The sequence below is a fragment of the Dermacentor albipictus genome, chromosome 4, assembly GCF_038994185.2.
Source record: "Dermacentor albipictus isolate Rhodes 1998 colony chromosome 4, USDA_Dalb.pri_finalv2, whole genome shotgun sequence".
Classification (NCBI taxonomy): Eukaryota; Metazoa; Arthropoda; class Arachnida; order Ixodida; family Ixodidae; genus Dermacentor; species Dermacentor albipictus.
In genome coordinates, this window is record NC_091824.1 from 146,533,686 (window position 1) to 146,553,715 (window position 20,030).

Sequence of the window (20,030 nt, forward strand, 5' to 3'; positions counted from 1 at the left end):
TTTCCTTTTCACTGGTACGTTCCACTAAAGCCTTCAAATAAAACATTGTGTCCAGCTGAGCGATTCGACGGCAGAGCGGTAAACGCATCAAAGAAACCAGCAATGACACTGCTTGCTTTGTGGTTGTGAACGAAGCTAATGCAACAAATACTACTGGAACATTCATGAAGTCATCCTGTTTGAACGTATGGTGTTACTTTGGATCTCAGTTAATTTTATTACATGTTATATAGAGGAAAGCTGAAAACAATCCGGTGTTGCACTGAGTTTGCGATAAAATTTTGCAGACGCTCGCACTTGTGACTAGTGTATAGCTGCGATGAGACTTAAAGGAATATGTCAAACAGTCTAAATAAAGTTAATGTACTCTGCTTGCATGTGAAGGCCATATCGATGTAACAAAATATTCAAATCCTCGCATCCTCAGAAATGTTACTGAGAACTGGCGAGGGGAAGGCAAAAACAACTACTAAATGTGTAGCCTTTCTCTCTCTCTCTCTCTCTCTCTCACACACACACACACACACACACACACACACACACACACACACACACACACACACACACACACACACACACACACACACACACACACACACACACACACACACACACACACACACACACACACACACACACACACACACACACACACACACACACACACACACACACACACACACACACACACACACACACACACACACACACACACACACACACACACACACACACACACACACACACACACACACACACACACACACACACACACACACACACACACACACACACACACACACACACACACACACACACACACACACACACACACACACACACACACACACACACACACACACACACACACACACACACACACACACACACACACACACACACACACACACACACACACACACACACACACACACACACACACACACACACACACACACACACACACACACACACACACACACACACACACACACACACACACACACACACACACACACACACACACACACACACACACACACACACACACACACACACACACACACACACACACACACACACACACACACACACACACACACACACACACACACACACACACACACACACACACACACACACACACACACACACACACACACACACACACACACACACACACACACACACACACACACACACACACACACACACACACACACACACACACACACACACACACACACACACACACACACACACACACACACACACACACACACACACACACACACACACACACACACACACACACACACACACACACACACACACACACACACACACACACACACACACACACACACAGATACCCCTGCGCGATTTTTAAATCCCCGTTTTGTTTTTGCACAAAAGGAGTAAAGTAGCCCAACATATCATTTTTTAAATGTGTGAAGAAAGTCTTCTACCGTATTCTCCCGTTTTCGCTTAATTCAACAAGGGAATATGTAGAAGTAAGTCTATATTAGTGCAAATGAGGCGGGAGGGAGGGGCTCTTACTTACCAATCTTGCACTGGCGATCGCCCGTTTTTTTCAGTCCTTGTCGGCAGACACATTCAAATTTTCGTTCAAGAACTTCGCACTTCATGTACGGAATTTTCTCGCACTCTGTGACCTTTTCCTGTGGGCAGGTATCTGAAGCGAAATTTGAATGACATTATTTTCTCAGGTTTATGGCGTGGTACACCTCCTTAAAAACAGTTAAAGGCTTATTGACAGGATCATTTTCGACTAATTTTATGCACTAAATGAAGATCTGGGATCACAATGCTCTAGTAAAATACAGAAAAGCCTCCTAAATAATTGTCACAAGCCTCGCAGCGTCCTAGGTAATTTAATATAATAGCTTTCCTATGGCCAGCCGCTACAGTTTCGTTACTCAGGAGGCAAGTGTGCCGTGACGTCATGACAGAGAAGTTGGTTACACGGATGCAAGACATCGCGACGTTCTGACCCTTGCTCCCCGCTCGCTCAGTTACTTTCTGCATGCTGCTATTCATTGCACGCCCGACGTAGCAGCATGGTAGACAACCGAGTGTGCTGAAACGAGGGTCAAAACGTCGCGAAATTCTGCTTCTATGTCACCACCTTTTACGTTGTGACATCATGGCACAGTGACGTCTTAGGTAAACCGAACTGCGGCTGACCGTAGGAAAGTTACTATATTAAATTATTTAGGACAATTAATAAAGAGGAAATGAGACATCACCCAACCGCAGCTAAGTGCTGCAAAGGAAACCCATACGGCTTCCCTGAAAGAAAATCCTCGCAGTTGAAGAAAAATTCGTCCTGGTCCGGGACTCGAACCCGGGACTACTGCCTTTCCGGGGCAGCCGCTCTACCATATGAGCTTATCAGGCGGCTAGCAGGTGGTAGGGCGAAGTCGAACTCATCAACAACTCTGAAGCAAAGGCAAGAGTTCGAAGTAATAGTTTGCAGAAAACGATGTGAGGTTCGTCGCTATTTTTTTAGGATTTAGAGGTTGTAGACCTTCACCGTACGCGAAAAATGAGGAGTCGGAAATATCATGTCAATGCTCCATTAAGGTATACACGCAGCAAACGATGAGATACACTAATTGTTTTACAATGTAAGCTGTCATATGATCAATCCAGTAGCCGTTTCGGTGGCGATGTCTACAAGTGTCCATAGCAACTATAGCAAGAAAAATGGGAGGACGCTTAAGCTTCGCCTTCAAGAGTGGAACGCGACAGCGTTCCCGTCGACCCGCCAAGGGGTGTAAGACAATGGGCTACAGGGCAGCCATCACTTACGAGGCGCCCCGCATCGGACGCGGTGAGCGTCGAGCCATATGGTCGAGCAACGCAGCGTTCGGCGCAGCAACGAAACGTGCGCCTGAGCAAGCGGAACGAACCAAAGAACTCCGTATCTCGGAGGGGGAAATGATGCACGCCAGCCAAACGTCGTGATCGGCACGGGCAGAGAGATAGACAGATAGTGATCTAAAGAAAGGAAGGACGCTTGATTCTGCAGAGCGAGCAAGGCGAAGCGTTGTCAGGGGAGAGAGAGTCCGGGCCGCGACCCGCCTCGCACAGCTCCAATGCGCGCGTGGCGCGCCATCTGTCGGGGCAGCGCCGTACATGGAGAGGAGGAGGTCTTCTGTGTTTGCCGCAAGATGGCTCTGCGTGTGTGGAAAGCGCAGAAGAAATGCAGCGGAAACGCACTTCGCTACTCGTGTAATTGCGACTTCTGTAAGTTACATGTTCATAATTACCGATATACACCGCAGTATAACTTTCCACGGCTCATTTCGAAGGCAACACCGCATTCACTAGAGGCGCGTTTGTACCGCTTGGAAGCATTGGAAGCATTGGAAGGGGTAGCGTCTCCGTCTCACACTCCGGAGACCCTGGTTCGATTCCCACCCAGCCCATCTTGGAAGTTGCTTTTTATTTATGAAGTGCCTGCCGTGATTTATCGCTCACTGCTAACGCCGCGGACGCCGACACCGACGCCGACGACACCGGCTTTTCTGCGACACGAGCTCCTTAACGCTGTCGCGTTAAATATATTTCTACGTTCGAGCCAGAATCGAGTCCCGGTATCCCGTGTGTGAATCGAGTTTCTTACGACTCAGGCACGAGAGGGCATGCAGTTAGCTTCGAAAGGAGGCCGTTTAGAGGCGTCATATTGCGCGAGGTGTCACGTGTGCAGCTACGCAGTTTCGTGCGCAAGTTACAGTTGCGTACTATAGCACCAGGTGTCACGCCATGTCAACCGCGCGCACTGCCTGCGGGGCCAGGCTAGCGCGGTCGCTTTCATAGTCTCGATAGCACTGCGTGGAATGCCATGACTCTTCGATGCAAGTAATGGCGCCTCTTCGCAAAGTACGGACTGCTGCTGAAGAAGCGAAACGTAGAGCAACGCGCTCAGATGCAAACAGACGACGTCGAGCTCAACAGGCCACTGTACAAGGAGCAGCACAAGCCACAGCTCCATGTCGACGCCCGCTTATCTCACTGTATTACGATATATGCTTTCACATTACACCAATTACTATGATCACTACTTGCAGTAGGTATCCTCAAACAATTACAACGAAATATGAGGAGGCAGCTCCTGCAGCTTGCGCTGTGACCGTTATATGTGCTTCGCACAGGCATGGCTTTTTTTTTTACTTCTGGCTATAATAATTTGCACGTACGGTAGTGCACGTACTAGCTTCTCTTTCTCTCAACAGTAGTCAAGTGTCTGATGCTTTGTGACGATAGTGTAAAGCCAAGAAATCAAACAATTTAAAGCTATCGTCAACAAATGCGAGTTCTGAGACTTGCCTGATTGAAACGCTCAGCTCCAGTTATTTAAATAAGTGTGTTTAAGAGATTACATTTACTACTTGGATTCTGAAAAATGACGCTATTTCTGATTCCTGACCGCAAACACTCTGCAAAGCTTCAGCATGAGATGCACTGCATGTGTCATGCACGTATTGATATAAAAAGTACGTCCACTGCTTGTGCCGGCGATGCTATTTGTACTGTATAACATTATTGAGGCGAAGGCGCTGAATCGCCTATTGAGCCAAAAGCTGGGGGCGTATGCAGCAGCGAAACGGCACCTAACTTCCTATTGGCTGCGACGCCACGTCACGTGAACACGAGGCACGCCCGCTACGCTGGCTCGCGCTTGCTGGCTCGGGTCTCGACGGAGCAGAGCGGGCGAAGGGAAACACCTGCGGCCGCGGTATTGCGTGAGGGTAGAGGGCATTGCCGCGACGCCATGTCACACTGGTTCTCGGAAGGCTGCGTTATCCGCGCATTCCTTGTCTACGCAAGTTCTCGCCTGCGTTCTAACGGCGACTCGGTAAGGCCAAAGCAAAAAAATTGGAGGACGCTTAAGCTTCGCCTTCAAGAGTGCGACGCGACAGCGTTGCCGTCGACCCGCCAAGGGGTATAAGACAATGCGCTACGGCACAGCAATCACTTACGATGCGCCCCGCATCGGACTTAGCGCCCACCTATCACGCGGCGAGCGTCGAGCAACGCAGCGTTCGGCGCGCCAACGAAACGTGCGCCTGAGCGAACGAAACGAACCAAAGAACTCGGTGTCTCGGAGGGGAAACGATCTACGCCAGCCAAACGTCGTGATCGGCACGGGCAGAGAGATAGATAGTAATCTAAAGCGGGAGCACGGCGAAGCGTCGTCAGGGGAGAGGGAGTCCCGCGACGCGCCTGGCAGCGGTCCCAATGCGCGCGCGGCGCGCCTCCTGTCGGGGCAGCGCCGTACATTGAGAGGAGGGGGTCTTCTGTGTTTGCCGCAAGATGGCTCTGCGTGTGCGGAAAGCGCAGAAGAAATGCAGCGGAAACGCACTTCGCAACTCGTGTAATTGTGACTTCTGTACGTTACATGTTCGTAATTACCGATATACACCGCAGTATAACTTTCCACGGCTCGTTTCGAAGGCAACACCGCATTCACTAGAGGCGCGTTTGCACCGCTTGGAAGCATCGAACTCGTGGCTGAGTGGTAGCGTCTCCGTCTCACACTCCGGAGACCCGGGTTCGATTCCCACCGGGCCAATCTTGGAATTTGCTTTTTATTTATGAAGCGCCTGCCGTGATTTATCGCTCACGGTCAACGCCGCCGACGCCGACACCCGACGCCGACGACACCGGCTTTTCTGCGACACGAGCTCCTTAACGCTATCGCGTTAAAACGCACCAAGCACCTCCACGCGCTTCCTTGACCGCGAGGAGTTCATAATTCGAAGGACCGCTCAGCATAGTTGAATTGGTCATTAATGCTTTAACATTAATGACCTTTCTCGGATTTATTATTATTATTACTTAGAAAAAGCAGCACTAATCGGCAAGCTGCACCATATGCTGGATCAATGTATTCAGTTTAGGTGAGTAAGGGCTATGGGACATTTTCTGATAGGTTGGACATTACCGATGTCATATTTATATGAAGTCATACTGTGGGTGGTTTTGCTGCACCGTACGTCGGACCAGCTTTCTTTAAATCTATAACCTCGCAGATACCACTGGTAGTAAAGGCGCATGATTCCAGCCTGCCGTTTTAAAATTTGTTAATCCAAATATTCCGTGCAATCTTGGCTCCCGAATATTGTGATATCAGGTACACCGGATCTGAGAATTAACAGGATTATTCTAGCAAGGCAAACGCCTTGCCGGGATCTCGCTGTATCCTGTTTGCTTTTACGATTGGTACATTATGTATTATAATAGATATAACCGATAATTCGAGCTCTCATTTTTTAATGATTTTTTCTAAAAGAACGTTATGGAAATTATTGGGAGGCATAAAAATAGAGCTTTACTTTATACTGATATTATTTATGCTTCGAATGCTTCGATGAGCTGTATTACACATGGTGTGGGTAATAAACTTACTAGATGAGATAGATATAACATATACTGCATTCAAGATGCCTAGGTTACTTGAAAGAAATGTTCAAACTACTTAAAACCCAAACAGAGAACATGATAACAAACTTTGGTAATAGCGCCAGCTTTTACACAGATAATTCAGGCCTTTACAAGTCAGTTAGTCGACACAAACTTTTGAGTCATTGGCGTGGTGCGCCCGAGGACCCAGCCTTGAACTGCTTTTACTTTTAGTGTACATATATCACCGCTTTTACTAATATATATTGTGCAAAACAATTACTTTTTTATGCAATTGAGGATAACAATGTTTTCTCAAGTGGAAATTGCTGTAACCTTGAAATTCAATGTAAAGTACGGTTCCAGCACTTGGGCCGCACAAAAAATGCTGACCAGCTTCGTTTAAACGCATTGAAAATAAAGTAGCAAGCTTCATTTACGTCCTGAAAAAAAGAAGTTCGCGATCAATTGTTTTAGGTGGGAAAATAATATTATTGAGGTCCAAAATTGATAAAAATTACTTGGTGCTGTTTTGATAAGCATATAAGCAAGGATGACATATTGCGATATTAAGGACTTTGTATGACTTAGGTAGGCATACACTGAGGAAGCCGCAGCCCTAAAGAGGCCTACCTTCTCACATTTATACATCTAAAATAATAAAAAAAAATAGCAGGTACATTTATATCACATCCTTATATTGTATCTTGATTTGGTCTCATGCATCACAGCGAAATATTTCTGCCCCTCACATACTACAAAAGCGCCCAACACGTGCCATTTGTTACTTATGTCTAAGCAATAAGTGTTTATGTCTGTAGACATGAAAATTCTGTGCCATATTTTATTTTATTGAAGATACTTTCTTTTCTACACTACATGAAGCTTAAGATTTCTGTGCTTGTTTTCACTCATGTTCGCGATCACCATGATACACTTAAGCAAAAATGTGTGAAATGTAGTACCTACAACTTAAGGGAGGCGCTATACGTTGTCCTGCGCAGTCGAACTAAGAAGTGTTCTCAACCAAAGGAACATGCTTTTTCTTGATTGTTTCCCTTTCCATACGTTGTGTCAATTGATACAAAAACTATTACGCTATTTAAATATCTTATAAAGCAACACTTGTTATCTTGCTTGTAATATACGATATTCCCACATTATGATAGCGATTTACAATTTCTGCTGTTGCTGTTTGTCACGGTCCTTCTAATGCCGCGACAACAGCCTCGATTTGCCGTGTGTAAAAGCTGTATTATTTACTATGCGAGCGCATCTCAGGGACACGGGACTTCGTCCGGCACAGCTGAATGCCTTTAGCTTCGGTGTATTAGCCATATTTGTAATTGTCAGAATAATTACTATTTTGTTTGATCCTACTATAAGTGTTTTCAAAAGCCATCATAAGCGCCTCCTTGGTTGTAGAAGACGGTGCCGGAACTTCTTAAAACAGACGCCAAATTATCGTAGAAGGCGAAGTTTAAAAGTCATATTAATGTTGTTGAACCGCATATGGTAAGTGCACCTGCAGAGGCTTAAGATTACGCGGCATTGATGCGAGTGGTGTCAACAAAATAAAAGAAAAATGTTTAATGTGTGCATTAATGCTGCCTGTGCATTACAAGCAACTAAAGAGAAAGAACTGCAAGGGACGTTGACGTCATGCTGTTAAAGAGAACGTGGTGATTGCCACCGCGACTGAAGAAGTGGCCATCACTACCAGGATGTCACAAAACAAGTGCCACTGAACTGAAAAAGTAGTGGCAGCTTAACGTGAGCAAAAATGATGCAACACTGAAGCTTAATTATGATTTCGAGTTGAATAAATGAATGAGAAACGGGATACTCGTTAACTCTATAGCTAAGAGGGACAAAACGACATCTATTGAAGTACAAGATGCACGAAGAATGGGACGCCCATCTACTGTGCAAAAGGGATGTACTTCGAGCACGTCGTGGTTGTCTGAAGGAAGAACATGAGGCCACAATGAATGGGTGCAAGCGACGGTTCGAGAATGACAACTTTTGCTATGTGTTGGAAGATGCTCCTGAGGATTGCGTAAGAGGCGGCAGCTTAAGGCTGCGCAAAGAAGTTGCTGCGCTGAAGCTCAGCACTTGTGTCGAGCTGCTGAAACGAGGGCAGCAACGGGACACTCACTAACTGTAGCTATGAGCGCCAAAGTTGCATTAATCGCACAACCAGATGCACGAGGAATAGGGCGCTTGTCTTCTGTGAAAAATGGAAGTATGTACTTAGAGCGCGTCATGCTCTCCTGAAGGAAGAACACGCTGCTGCAACCAAAGAGTGCAAGTATCAGTTCTACAGCGATAAATTTTGCAATGTGTGAATTTTGTGGACTAATCATGCACGCTTATCTATCGCCATTACCTGTAGCTCACTGTCAAGAGGGAAAAGTGTCGCACATCTTCACCTTACACATACGTTATAACTATCTATATCTGCATATCTTCAGTTTCAGTTTGTGTAGATAGATGTTTCAGGCTGTATACAGAAAACTTGAATCATTTGATGACGGGGAAATCAGTCAATTATAGTTTCATAGTTGAATTTTTTGGTTAACCACTTGAAATGGTGTGGCGCAGGCAAATTTTTATTGAGTCGATATAAGGACATGTTGGCGCACAAATATGGCCTCCGCTACTCTTTGGCTTTTGAATAGGTGGCACACACTACATCGGACATACAACAATATACAATATAGAGTAACAACAATATTGCAATCACTGGAGACCGGATGTTCAGACACAATAAAATACTGTTTAAAGCACCTTTAACAGGCAATAAAGGTATCATTGAAAGGGAAATATAGGCAGCAAATACTCTCCTTTGGGCATATAAGGCATGTAGGGAGCTCAATAATAAGAATTTTCCCTGTGCACAGGCTCAATTATAAGAACTTCCGTTGTGCATCTAAAGGACAAATTATGATTCTATAAGGAGTGCAGCCCACTGAACTACTGCTTTCTGACATTAATTTTATTTTCTCAATAAAATGGAACGAGTTGAGTTGCGTAGGCTGCCAGATTTACGTGAAGTTTAGTGTGATTGAACACCATGAGAAAAGCTGTGAAAGCAGTCATAAACAAGCACCATCTCAAGAAAATTGGTTTTCAAGGCGCGCATTTTTTCACTGAGTATCAGTTGTAGAGCGCAGCTTTTAGGCCCCCGTTCCTGCGTTGAGCTTCAGCGTCCGTGAGGAAACTGCACTTTACTAATCATCATTACCTCCAGGAAAATGGAAAATATAGCGGTTTATATTACTGTGAGTGATGCCTTACCTGTGCACTGCACTGTACCTGTCGTGTCATCGCATACTTGTCCTTTACTGGCGCATTCTTGTTTCTTTTCATACGTGCACGTAGTAGGCTCTTCAGTGGGCTTAGCTTCAGAAAGAAAAAAGGTGTCGCCTTTAAAATTCATGCTCCTGTCTTGTTTCTTGCAGCACGTTGTAAATACGTGAGCAAACTGCACTTTACTAATCATCATTACCTCCAGAAAAAGGGAAAATATAGCGGTTTATATTACTGTGAGTGATGCCTTACCTATGCACTGCACTGTACCTGTCGTGTTATCACACTCTTGTCCTTTACTGGCACATTCTTGTTTCTTTTCTTTCGTGCACGTAGTAGGCTCTTCAGTGGGCTTAGCTTCAGGAAGAAAAAAGGTGTCGCCTTTAAAATTCATTCTCCTGTCTTGTTTCTTGCAGCACGTTTTAAATACGTGAGCAAACTGCACTTTACTAATCATCATTACTTCCAGAAAAAGGGAAAATATAGCGGTTTATATTACTGTGAGTGATGCCTTACCTATGCACTGCACTGTACCTGTCGTGTTATCACACTCTTGTCCTTTACTCGCACATTCTTGTTTCTTTTCTTTCGTGCACGTAGTAGGGTCTTCAGTGGGCTTAGCTTCAGGAAGAAAAAAGGTGTCGCCTTTAAAATTTATTCTCCCGTCTTGTTTCTTGCAGCACGTTTTAAATCCGTGAGCAAACTGCACTTTACTAATAATCATTGCCTCCAGAAAAGTGGAAAATATAGCGGTTTATATTACTGTGAATGATGCCTTACCTATGCACTGCACTGCACCTGTCGTGTCATCGCACTCTTGTCCTTTATTGGCGCATTCTTGTTTCTTTTCTTTCGTGCACGTAGTAGGCTCTTCAGTGGGCTTAGCTTCAGGAAGAATAAAGGTGTCGCCTTTAAAATTTATTCTCCTGTTTTGTTTCTTGCAGCACGTTTTAAATACGTGAGCAAACTGCACTTAACTAATCATCATTACCTCAAGAAACATGGAAAATATAGCGGTTTATAATACTGTGAGTGATGCCTTACCTATGCACTGCACTGCACCTGTCGTGTCATCGCACTCTTGTCCATTACTGGCGCATTCTTGTTTCTTTTCTTTCGTGCACGTAGTAGGCTCTTCAGTGGGCTTAGCTTCAGGAAGAAAAAAGGTGTCGCCTTTAAAATTTATTCTTCCGTCTTGTTTTTTGCACCACGTTTTAAATCCGTGAGCAAACTGCACTTTACTAATCATTATTACCTCCAGAAAAAGGGAAAATAAAGCGGTTTATATTACTGTGAGTGATGCCTTACCTATGCACTGCACTGTACCTGTCGTGTTATCACACTCTTGTCCTTTACTGGCGCATTCTTGTTTCTTTTCTTTCGTGCACGTAGTAGGCTCTTGAGTGGGCTTAGCTTCAGGAAGAAAAAAGGTGTCGCCTTTAAAATTCATGCTCCTGTCTTGTTTCTCGCAGCACGTTTTAAATACGTGAGCGAACTGCACTTTACTAATCATCATTACCTCCAGAAAAAGGGAAAATTTAGCGGTTTATATTACCGTGAGTGATGCCTTACCTATGCACTGCACTGTACCTGTCGTGTTATCACACTCTTGTCCTTTACTGGCACATTCTTGTTTCTTTTCTTTCGTGCACGTGGTAGGCTCTTCAGTGGGCTTAGCTTCAGGAAGAAAAAAGGTGTCGCCTTTAAAATTTATTCTTCCGTCTTGTTTCTTGCACCACGTTTTAAATCCGTGAGCAAACTGCACTTTACTAATCATCATTACCTCCAGAAAATTGGAAAATATAGCGGTTTAAATTACTGTGAGTGATGCCTTACCTATGCACTGCACTGTACCTGTCGTGTTATCACACTGTTGTCCTTTACTGGCGCATTCTTGTATCTTTTCTTTCGTGCACGTAGTAGGCGCTTGAGTGGGCTTAGCTTCTGGAAGAAAAAAGGTGTCGCCTTTAAAATTCATGCTCCTGTCTTGTTTCTTGCAGCACGTTTTCAATCCGTGAGCAAACTGCACTTTACTAATCATCATTACTTCCAGAAAAAGGGAAAATATAGCGGTTTATATTACTGTGAGTGATGCCTTACCTATGCACTGCACTGTACCTGTCGTGTTATCACACTCTTGTCCTTTACTCGCACATTCTTGTTTCTTTTCTTTCGTGCACGTAGTAGGCTCTTCAGTGGGCTTAGCTTCAGGAAGAAAAAAGGTGTCGCCTTTAAAATTTATTCTCCCGTCTTGTTTCTTGCAGCACGTTTTAAATCCGTGAGCAAACCGCACTTTACTAATAATCATTGCCTCCAGAAAAGTGGAAAATATAGCGGTTTATATTACTGTGAATGATGCCTTACCTATGCACTGCACTGCACCTGTCGTGTCATCGCACTCTTGTCCTTTATTGGCGCATTCTTGTTTCTTTTCTTTCGTGCACGTAGTAGGCTCTTCAGTGGGCTTAGCTTCAGGAAGAAAAAAGGTGTCGCCTTTAAAATTCATTCTCCTGTCTTGTTTCTTGCAGCACGTTTATTCATTCTCCTGTCTTGTTTCTTGCAGCACGTTTTAAATACGTGAGCAAACTGCACTTTACTAATCATCATTACTTCCAGAAAAAGGGAAAATATAGCGGTTTATATTACTGTGAGTGATGCCTTACCTATGCACTGCACTGTACCTGTCGTGTTATCACACTCTTGTCCTTTACTCGCACATTCTTGTTTCTTTTCTTTCGTGCACGTAGTAGGCTCTTCAGTGGGCTTAGCTTCAGGAAGAAAAAAGGTGTCGCCTTTAAAATTTATTCTCCCGTCTTGTTTCTTGCAGCACGTTTTAAATCCGTGAGCAAACTGCACTTTACTAATAATCATTGCCTCCAGAAAAGTGGAAAATATAGCGGTTTATATTACTGTGAATGATGCCTTACCTATGCACTGCACTGCACCTGTCGTGTCATCGCACTCTTGTCCTTTATTGGCGCATTCTTGTTTCTTTTCTTTCGTGCACGTAGTAGGCTCTTCAGTGGGCTTAGCTTCAGGAAGAAAAAAGGTGTCGCCTTTAAAATTTATTCTCCTGTTTTGTTTCTTGCAGCACGTTTTAAATACGTGAGCAAACTGCACTTAACTAATCATCATTACCTCAAGAAACATGGAAAATATAGCGGTTTATAATACTGTGAGTGATGCCTTACCTATGCACTGCACTGCACCTGTCGTGTCATCGCACTCTTGTCCATTACTGGCGCATTCTTGTTTCTTTTCTTTCGTGCACGTAGTAGGCTCTTCAGTGGGCTTAGCTTCAGGAAGAAAAAAGGTGTCGCCTTTAAAATTTATTCTTCCGTCTTGTTTTTTGCACCACGTTTTAAATCCGTGAGCAAACTGCACTTTACTAATCATTATTACCTCCAGAAAAAGGGAAAATAAAGCGGTTTATATTACTGTGAGTGATGCCTTACCTATGCACTGCACTGTACCTGTCGTGTTATCACACTCTTGTCCTTTACTGGCGCATTCTTGTTTCTTTTCTTTCGTGCACGTAGTAGGCTCTTGAGTGGGCTTAGCTTCAGGAAGAAAAAAGGTGTCGCCTTTAAAATTCATGCTCCTGTCTTGTTTCTTGCAGCACGTTTTAAATACGTGAGCGAACTGCACTTTACTAATCATCATTACCTCCAGAAAAAGGGAAAATTTAGCGGTTTATATTACCGTGAGTGATGCCTTACCTATGCACTGCACTGTACCTGTCGTGTTATCACACTCTTGTCCTTTACTGGCACATTCTTGTTTCTTTTCTTTCGTGCACGTGGTAGGCTCTTCAGTGGGCTTAGCTTCAGAAAGAAAAAAGGTGTCGCCTTTAAAATTCATGCTCCTGTCTTGTTTCTTGCAGCACGTTGTAAATCCGTGAGGAAACTGCACTTTACTAATCATCATTACCTCCAGAAAATTGGAAAATATAGCGGTTTAAATTACTGTGAGTGATGCCTTACCTATGCACTGCACTGTACCTGTCGTGTTATCACACTCTTGTCCTTTACTGGCGCATTCTTGTATCTTTTCTTTCGTGCACGTAGTAGGCGCTTGAGTGGGCTTAGCTTCTGGAAGAAAAAAGGTGTCGCCTTTAAAATTCATGCTCCTGTCTTGTTTCTTGCAGCACGTTTTCAATCCGTGAGCAAACTGCACTTTACTAATCATCATTACCTCCAGAAAATTGGAAAATATAGCGGTTTATATTACTGTGAGTGATGCCTTACCTATGCACTGCACTGTACCTGTCGTGTTATCACACTCTTGTCCTTTACTGGCGCATTCTTGTTTCTTTTCTATCGTGCACGTAGTAGGCTCTTCAGTGGGCTTAGCTTCAGGAAGAAAAAATGGTGTCGCCTTTAAAATTCATTCTCCTGTCTTGTTTCTTGCAGCACGTTTTAAATACGTGAGCAAACTGCACTTTACTAATCATCATTACTTCCAGAAAAAGAAAAAAATATAGCGGTTTATATTACTGTAAGTGATGCCTTACCTATGCACTGCACTGTACCTGTCGTGTTATCACACTCTTGTCCTTTACTCGCACATTCTTGTTTCTTTTCTTTCGTGCACGTAGTAGGCTCTTCAGTGGGCTTAGCTTCAGGAAGAAAAAAGGTGTCGCCTTTAAAATTTATTCTTCCGTCTTGTTTCTTGCACCACGTTTTAAATCCTTGAGCAAACTGCACTTTACTAATCATCATTACCTCCAGAAAAAGGGAAAATAAAGTGGTTTATATTACTGTGAGTGATGCCTTACCTATGCACTGCACTGTACCTGTCGTGTCATCACACTCTTGTCCTTTACTGGCGCATTCTTGTTTCTTTTCTTTCGTGCACGTAATAGGCTCTTCAGTGGGCTTAGCTTCAGGAAGAAAAAAGGTGTCGCCTTTAAAATTCATTCTCCTGTCTTGTTTCTTGCAGCACGTTTTAAATACGTGAGCAAACTGCACTTTACTAATCATCATTACCTCCAGAAAAAGGGAAAATATAGCGGTTTATATTACTGTGAGTGATGCCTTACCTATGCACTGCACTGTACCTGTCGTGTTATCACACTCTTGTCCTTTACTGGCGCATTCTTGTTTCTTTTCTTTCGTGCATGTAGTAGGCGCTTGAGTGGGCTTAGCTTCTGGAAGAAAAAAGGTGTCGCCTTTAAAACTCATGCTCCTGTCTTGTTTCCTGCAGCACGTTTTCAATCCGTGAGCAAACTGCACTTTACTAATCATCATTACTTCCAGAAAAAGGGAAAATATAGCGGTTTATATTACTGTGAGTGATGCCTTACCTATGCACTGCACTGTACCTGTCGTGTTATCACACTCTTGTCCTTTACTCGCACATTCTTGTTTCTTTTCTTTCGTGCACGTAGTAGGCTCTTCAGTGGGCTTAGCTTCAGGAAGAAAAAAGGTGTCGCCTTTAAAATTTATTCTCCCGTCTTGTTTCTTGCAGCACGTTTTAAATCCGTGAGCAAACTGCACTTTACTAATTATCATTGCCTCCAGAAAAGTGGAAAATATAGCGGTTTATATTACTGTGAATGATGCCTTACCTATGCACTGCACTGCACCTGTCGTGTCATCGCACTCTTGTCCTTTATTGGCGCATTCTTGTTTCTTTTCTTTCGTGCACGTAGTAGGCTCTTCAGTGGGCTTAGCTTCAGGAAGAAAAAAGGTGTCGCCTTTAAAATTTATTCTCCTGTTTTGTTTCTTGCAGCACGTTTTAAATACGTGAGCAAACTGCACTTAACTAATCATCATTACCTCAAGAAAAATGGAAAATATAGCGGTTTATAATACTGTGAGTGATGCCTTACCTATGCACTGCACTGCACCTGTCGTGTCATCGCACTCTTGTCCATTACTGGCGCATTCTTGTTTCTTTTCTTTCGTGCACGTAGTAGGCGCTTGAGTGGGCTTAGCTTCTGGAAGGAAAAAGGTGTCGCCTTTAAAATTCATGCTCCTGTCTTGTTTCTTGCAGCACGTTTTCAATCCGTGAGCAAACTGCACTTTACTAATCATCATTACCTCCAGAAAATTGGAAAATATAGCGGTTTATATTACTGTGAGTGATGCCTTACCTATGCACTGCACTGTAGCTGTCGTGTTATCACACTCTTGTCCTTTACTGGCGCATTCTTGTTTCTTTTCTATCGTGCACGTAGTAGGCTCTTCAGTGGGCTTAGCTTCAGGAAGAAAAAAGGTGTCGCCTTTAAAATTCATTCTCCTGTCTTGTTTCTTGCAGCACATTTTAAATACGTGAGCAAACTGCACTTTACTAATCATCATTACTTCCAGAAAAAGGGAAAATAAAGTGGTTTATATTACTGTGAGTGATGCCTTACCTATGCACTGCACTGTACCTGTCGTGTTATCACACTCTTGTCCTTTACTGGCACATTCTTGTTTCTTTTCTTTCGTGCAGGTAGTAGGCTCTTCAGTGGGCTTAGCTTCAGGAAGAAAAAAAGTGTCGCCTTTAAAATTCATTCTCTTGTCTTGTTTCTTGCAGCACGTTTTAAATACGTGAGCAAACTGAACTTTACTAATCATGATTACCTCCAGAAAATTGGAAAATATAGCGGTTTATATTACTGTGAGTGATGCCTTACCTATGCACTGCACTGTACCTGTCGTGTTATCACACTCTTGTCCTTTACTGGCGCATTCTTGTTTCTTTTCTATCGTGCACGTAGTAGGCTCTTCAGTGGGCTTAGCTTCAGGAAGAAAAAAGGTGTCGCCTTTAAAATTTATTCTTCCGTCTTGTTTCTTGCACCACGTTTTAAATCCGTGAGCAAACTGCACTTTACTAATCATCATTACCTCCAGAAAAAGGGAAAATAAAGTGGTTTATATTACTGTGAGTGATGCCTTACCTATGCACTGCACTGTACCTGTCGTGTTATCACACTCTTGTCCTTTACTGGCACATTCTTGTTTCTTTTCTTTTGTGCAGGTAGTAGGCTCTTCAGTGGGCTTAGCTTCAGGAAGAAAAAAAGTGTCGCCTTTAAAATTCATTCTCTTGTCTTGTTTCTTGCAGCACGTTTTAAATACGTGAGCAAACTGAACTTTACTAATCATCATTACCTCCAGAAAATTGGAAAATATAGCGGTTTATATTACTGTGAGTGATGCCTTACCTATGCACTGCACTGTACCTGTCGTGTTATCACACTCTTGTCCTTTACTGGCACATTCTTGTTTCTTTTCTTTCGTGCAGGTAGTAGGCTCTTCAGTGGGCTTAGCTTCAGGAAGAAAAAAAGTGTCGCCTTTAAAATTCATTCTCCTGTCTTGTTTCTTGCAGCACGTTTTAAATACGTGAGCTAACTGAGCTTTACTAATCATCATTACCTCCAGAAAATGGTAAAATGTAGCGGTTTATATTGCTGTGAGTGATGCCTTACCTATGCACTGCACTGTACCTGTCGTGTTATCGCACTCTTGTCCTTTACTGGCGCATTCTTGTTTCTTTTCTATCGTGCACGTAGTAGGCTCTTGAGTGGGCTCAGCTTCTGGAAGAAAAAAGGTGTCGCCTTTAAAATTCATGCTCCTGTCTTGTTTCTTGCAGCACGTTTTCAATCCGTGAGCAAACTGCACTTTACTAATCATCATTACCTCCAGAAAATTGGAAAATATAGTGGTTTATGTTACTGTGAGGCAGGAGCGTATCCCTGGGGGGGGGGGAGGGGGGAGGGGGTTTCAGCCCCCCTCTCCCCTCGAAATTTGTTCGTGCTGTCCACGCACCGCCGACCAAAGCAACCCCAGGCGCCGGACATCCCTCTGGATTTTGTCTAGAATGTCTTTTTCACGCTTGAAAATACACTTCACCGCGAACATTGCGAACTCGGGCTGGATTTTGCGAACAACGCCCATGTACCGGAAGTCACATAGCGCAAGGAGACCCATTCGAACACATAGTTTCAAGGGCGTTTTGATGGCGAGCGGGCTCGCCGCGGCACCTTACGGAACCCGCGGAATCTACGGAGCGCATGGATGTCAATTCCGAACTTTATGGGAATAAATCTAATAAACTTTTGATGGTGAAAAATGCGTTGACATCTCCAAAGCTTGAAATGTCAGCGTCAATTTGGAAATGTCAATGCTGCTATGCTGCTATAGATATTTGCACCCAAAGGTGCATTTACTTTTCTGAAGTCTTACATCGGAACATACGAGACAAGCCAAATCAACACACTATCAGATTAAGTTGACAAAGCACGCAGCGAGGTCCGATGAGACGAAGCGTTGTGGTGGATCATTTGTGCCTTCATGTCACATAAAAAAATACCAATATATTTTTCCACCTAGGCCAAAGCCAATACCAATACTAATACGAATATGTAGACCAATAGACCAATACTACCAATACTAATACCAATATATTTTTTTCACCTAGGCCAAAGCATCCATGTCAAGACACTACCGCCAGCCAAGGTAACTACGCCCTTATTTATTTTTTCTGCTTTGACATTTATACGAGCGCACACATTGAGCTTCTTTGATATTTTTGTTCTCGTTACCCTACCTGCGGGCTGCCAGAGCCAGTCAGAGCGCGTTCGTTTTTCTCGTGTTGCCCCTACCACCGCGTGGCGCACTTCGCTGCCCGTTCGGTTTGCTCTGGCCGAGTGGATTTTCACCTGGCAGAGTTTTGGACACTTTCTGGCTAGCAGACGAGAAAAAGAAAGAATGGTCGCTCGCCGCCATCACTGTGAGGACTTGACGGATTGCACCGGGTTCGCTTGAGCGCAACCTCTCTGCAAAGTCTTATCTCGTTGGCGTAGGATGCCGAGCAGTATGCGTGTGCTTCTCGGTGGACTAAGCGTCTCACGTTTTTTTCGATGTTCCTTCGGTAGCCACATTAGGTGCCTAAAGTAGGCATTTCCATTGCAGCCAACATACTTTCCTTTGCGTTTCTTCATTTCGGTGCTCCCGCCCCACAGAAGGAGAAAAAATTATGCATTGTTACGGCGCAGTGAATTGTCGCATGGTGAAAGTTCGATTTTGTTACTTCTTTTGCGCAAAGTAATGGGCCACGGGACGCTTCAGTTGCCGGATACTCTTATTATATTTATGCGATAGCAATTACATGGACACGCCAGGCACATCCTTGCCGTGGCCGTCGCTTTCAAGTTTCGTATAAAGTCCAAAGGCGATAACATCGTGACCGAGCACCGCATGCTGTATGTGTGAGTGAAATCGTGGGGGTGGGGTGTTCAATGGGTGAGCCGACGATAGTGACTCAGTCTTGTGTGCGCAAAAGAGAAAAGCGGGGAGCAAGTGATTCACGTGCAATACTGCGGGGGGGGGGGGAGTGGATGGAAAGCGGGCAGGATCTACTTTTCCGTGAATCTGTCATTGCGTAGCATGTTTATTTGCCTTGTTTGACGCATTATGTACAGTGACTTTTTCTTAGATACGTAGATTTATGGGAGACTTATAATTGAAATATTTAGTTGCAAGGTTTTGTGTATACGTGCAGTGAACTTTGTTTGCAGTGACACTTTTTTGCCCTTTATCAATCTGTATTTTCGCTTTTGTGTATCCCATTGTATCTTCGCATTTCTAATATACGAGGGCGAGTCAAATAAAAGTGAGTGAAGCCATTCCGCGCAATAATGGTTCGGTTCATTATCTGCGAGGCATGCGCATAGCACAGAGACATCTCTCATTTACAAAAGTGGTACGCAGGTGTTAGGATAAATGCTCTATAATGCTCTCATACACTTGATTGAACATGGTTTCTTGACATAAACGACACTCCAAAAATTGAACAGCGTGGTGCCGTCAAGCTTTTGACAGCTGGCGGTACTTCCCAAAAAGAAATTAGTCGGCATATGGCTGCCATGAACGTTGAACATTGCATTTCATTGGCCACTGTAAAGCGTTGGAGCAAACGGTTCAAAGAAGGACGCGAAAGTAGCAAAGACGGTCCAAGACCGGGCCAAATCCATCGTGAAATCAACCCCAACAAAATTGCAAAGGTCTATGAGCTGAGGAGACAAGATCGGAGGGATAAGCATCGATGAACTTGCACAATGTGTGAACATCAGCCACGGTTAGGTTCACGCCATAATTCATGAAGATCTCGGTTATCGGCTCTTGTGTGCGCAATTAATGCCCAAGATTTTGAACCATTGCCAGAAGACGAAGTTCGGCGTTGCCTTGACTCATCTGATCCGGTATCACAATGAGGGTGACAACTTCTCCTCTGCTATTGTTATCGGGGAGAAACCATGGTGCCACTACAACGAGCCTGACACACGAGGGCAAGGA

At 44.1% G+C, this 20,030-nt stretch overlaps 2 protein-coding genes and 3 long non-coding RNA genes across 5 annotated transcripts in view; all 5 read right to left on the bottom strand.

The window, feature by feature from the left end:
* LOC135902181 (uncharacterized) overlaps window positions 1-10,091 on the bottom strand; it is a 51,989-nt gene extending 41,898 nt beyond the window's left edge. Inside the window, exons 1-3 of the mRNA XM_065432140.1 lie at window positions 9,997-10,091; window positions 9,733-9,837; window positions 1,565-1,696 (exon numbers count right to left, since the gene is read on the bottom strand). Of these exons, the coding sequence (XP_065288212.1) occupies window positions 1,565-1,649 (85 nt within the window). The 5' untranslated portion in view covers window positions 1,650-1,696; window positions 9,733-9,837; window positions 9,997-10,091. The remainder of the gene's footprint in view (window positions 1-1,564; window positions 1,697-9,732; window positions 9,838-9,996) is intronic.
* Window positions 10,092-10,263: 172 nt separating this feature from the next.
* Window positions 10,264-10,891, bottom strand: LOC139059724 (uncharacterized). The gene is made up of 3 exons (XR_011514319.1): window positions 10,789-10,891; window positions 10,525-10,629; window positions 10,264-10,365 (listed from the first exon to the last, which is right to left on the bottom strand). It is a non-coding gene; the product is annotated as an uncharacterized lncRNA (long non-coding RNA).
* A 689-nt stretch (window positions 10,892-11,580) lies between these two features.
* Window positions 11,581-13,036, bottom strand: LOC135902209 (uncharacterized). Its single transcript, XR_010564441.1, has 4 exons — window positions 12,936-13,036; window positions 12,672-12,776; window positions 12,109-12,213; window positions 11,581-11,688 (listed from the first exon to the last, which is right to left on the bottom strand). It is a non-coding gene; the product is annotated as an uncharacterized lncRNA (long non-coding RNA).
* A 159-nt stretch (window positions 13,037-13,195) lies between these two features.
* Window positions 13,196-14,094, bottom strand: LOC135902211 (uncharacterized). The gene is made up of 4 exons (XR_010564442.1): window positions 13,992-14,094; window positions 13,728-13,835; window positions 13,464-13,568; window positions 13,196-13,304 (listed from the first exon to the last, which is right to left on the bottom strand). It is a non-coding gene; the product is annotated as an uncharacterized lncRNA (long non-coding RNA).
* A 401-nt stretch (window positions 14,095-14,495) lies between these two features.
* LOC135902212 (adhesion G protein-coupled receptor E2-like) overlaps window positions 14,496-20,030 on the bottom strand; it is a 40,738-nt gene continuing 35,203 nt past the window's right edge. Inside the window, exons 2-7 of the mRNA XM_070537992.1 lie at window positions 17,162-17,269; window positions 15,578-15,685; window positions 15,314-15,418; window positions 15,050-15,154; window positions 14,786-14,893; window positions 14,496-14,626 (exon numbers count right to left, since the gene is read on the bottom strand). Coding sequence (XP_070394093.1) covers window positions 14,496-14,626; window positions 14,786-14,893; window positions 15,050-15,154; window positions 15,314-15,418; window positions 15,578-15,685; window positions 17,162-17,269 — 665 coding nt within the window. The remainder of the gene's footprint in view (window positions 14,627-14,785; window positions 14,894-15,049; window positions 15,155-15,313; window positions 15,419-15,577; window positions 15,686-17,161; window positions 17,270-20,030) is intronic.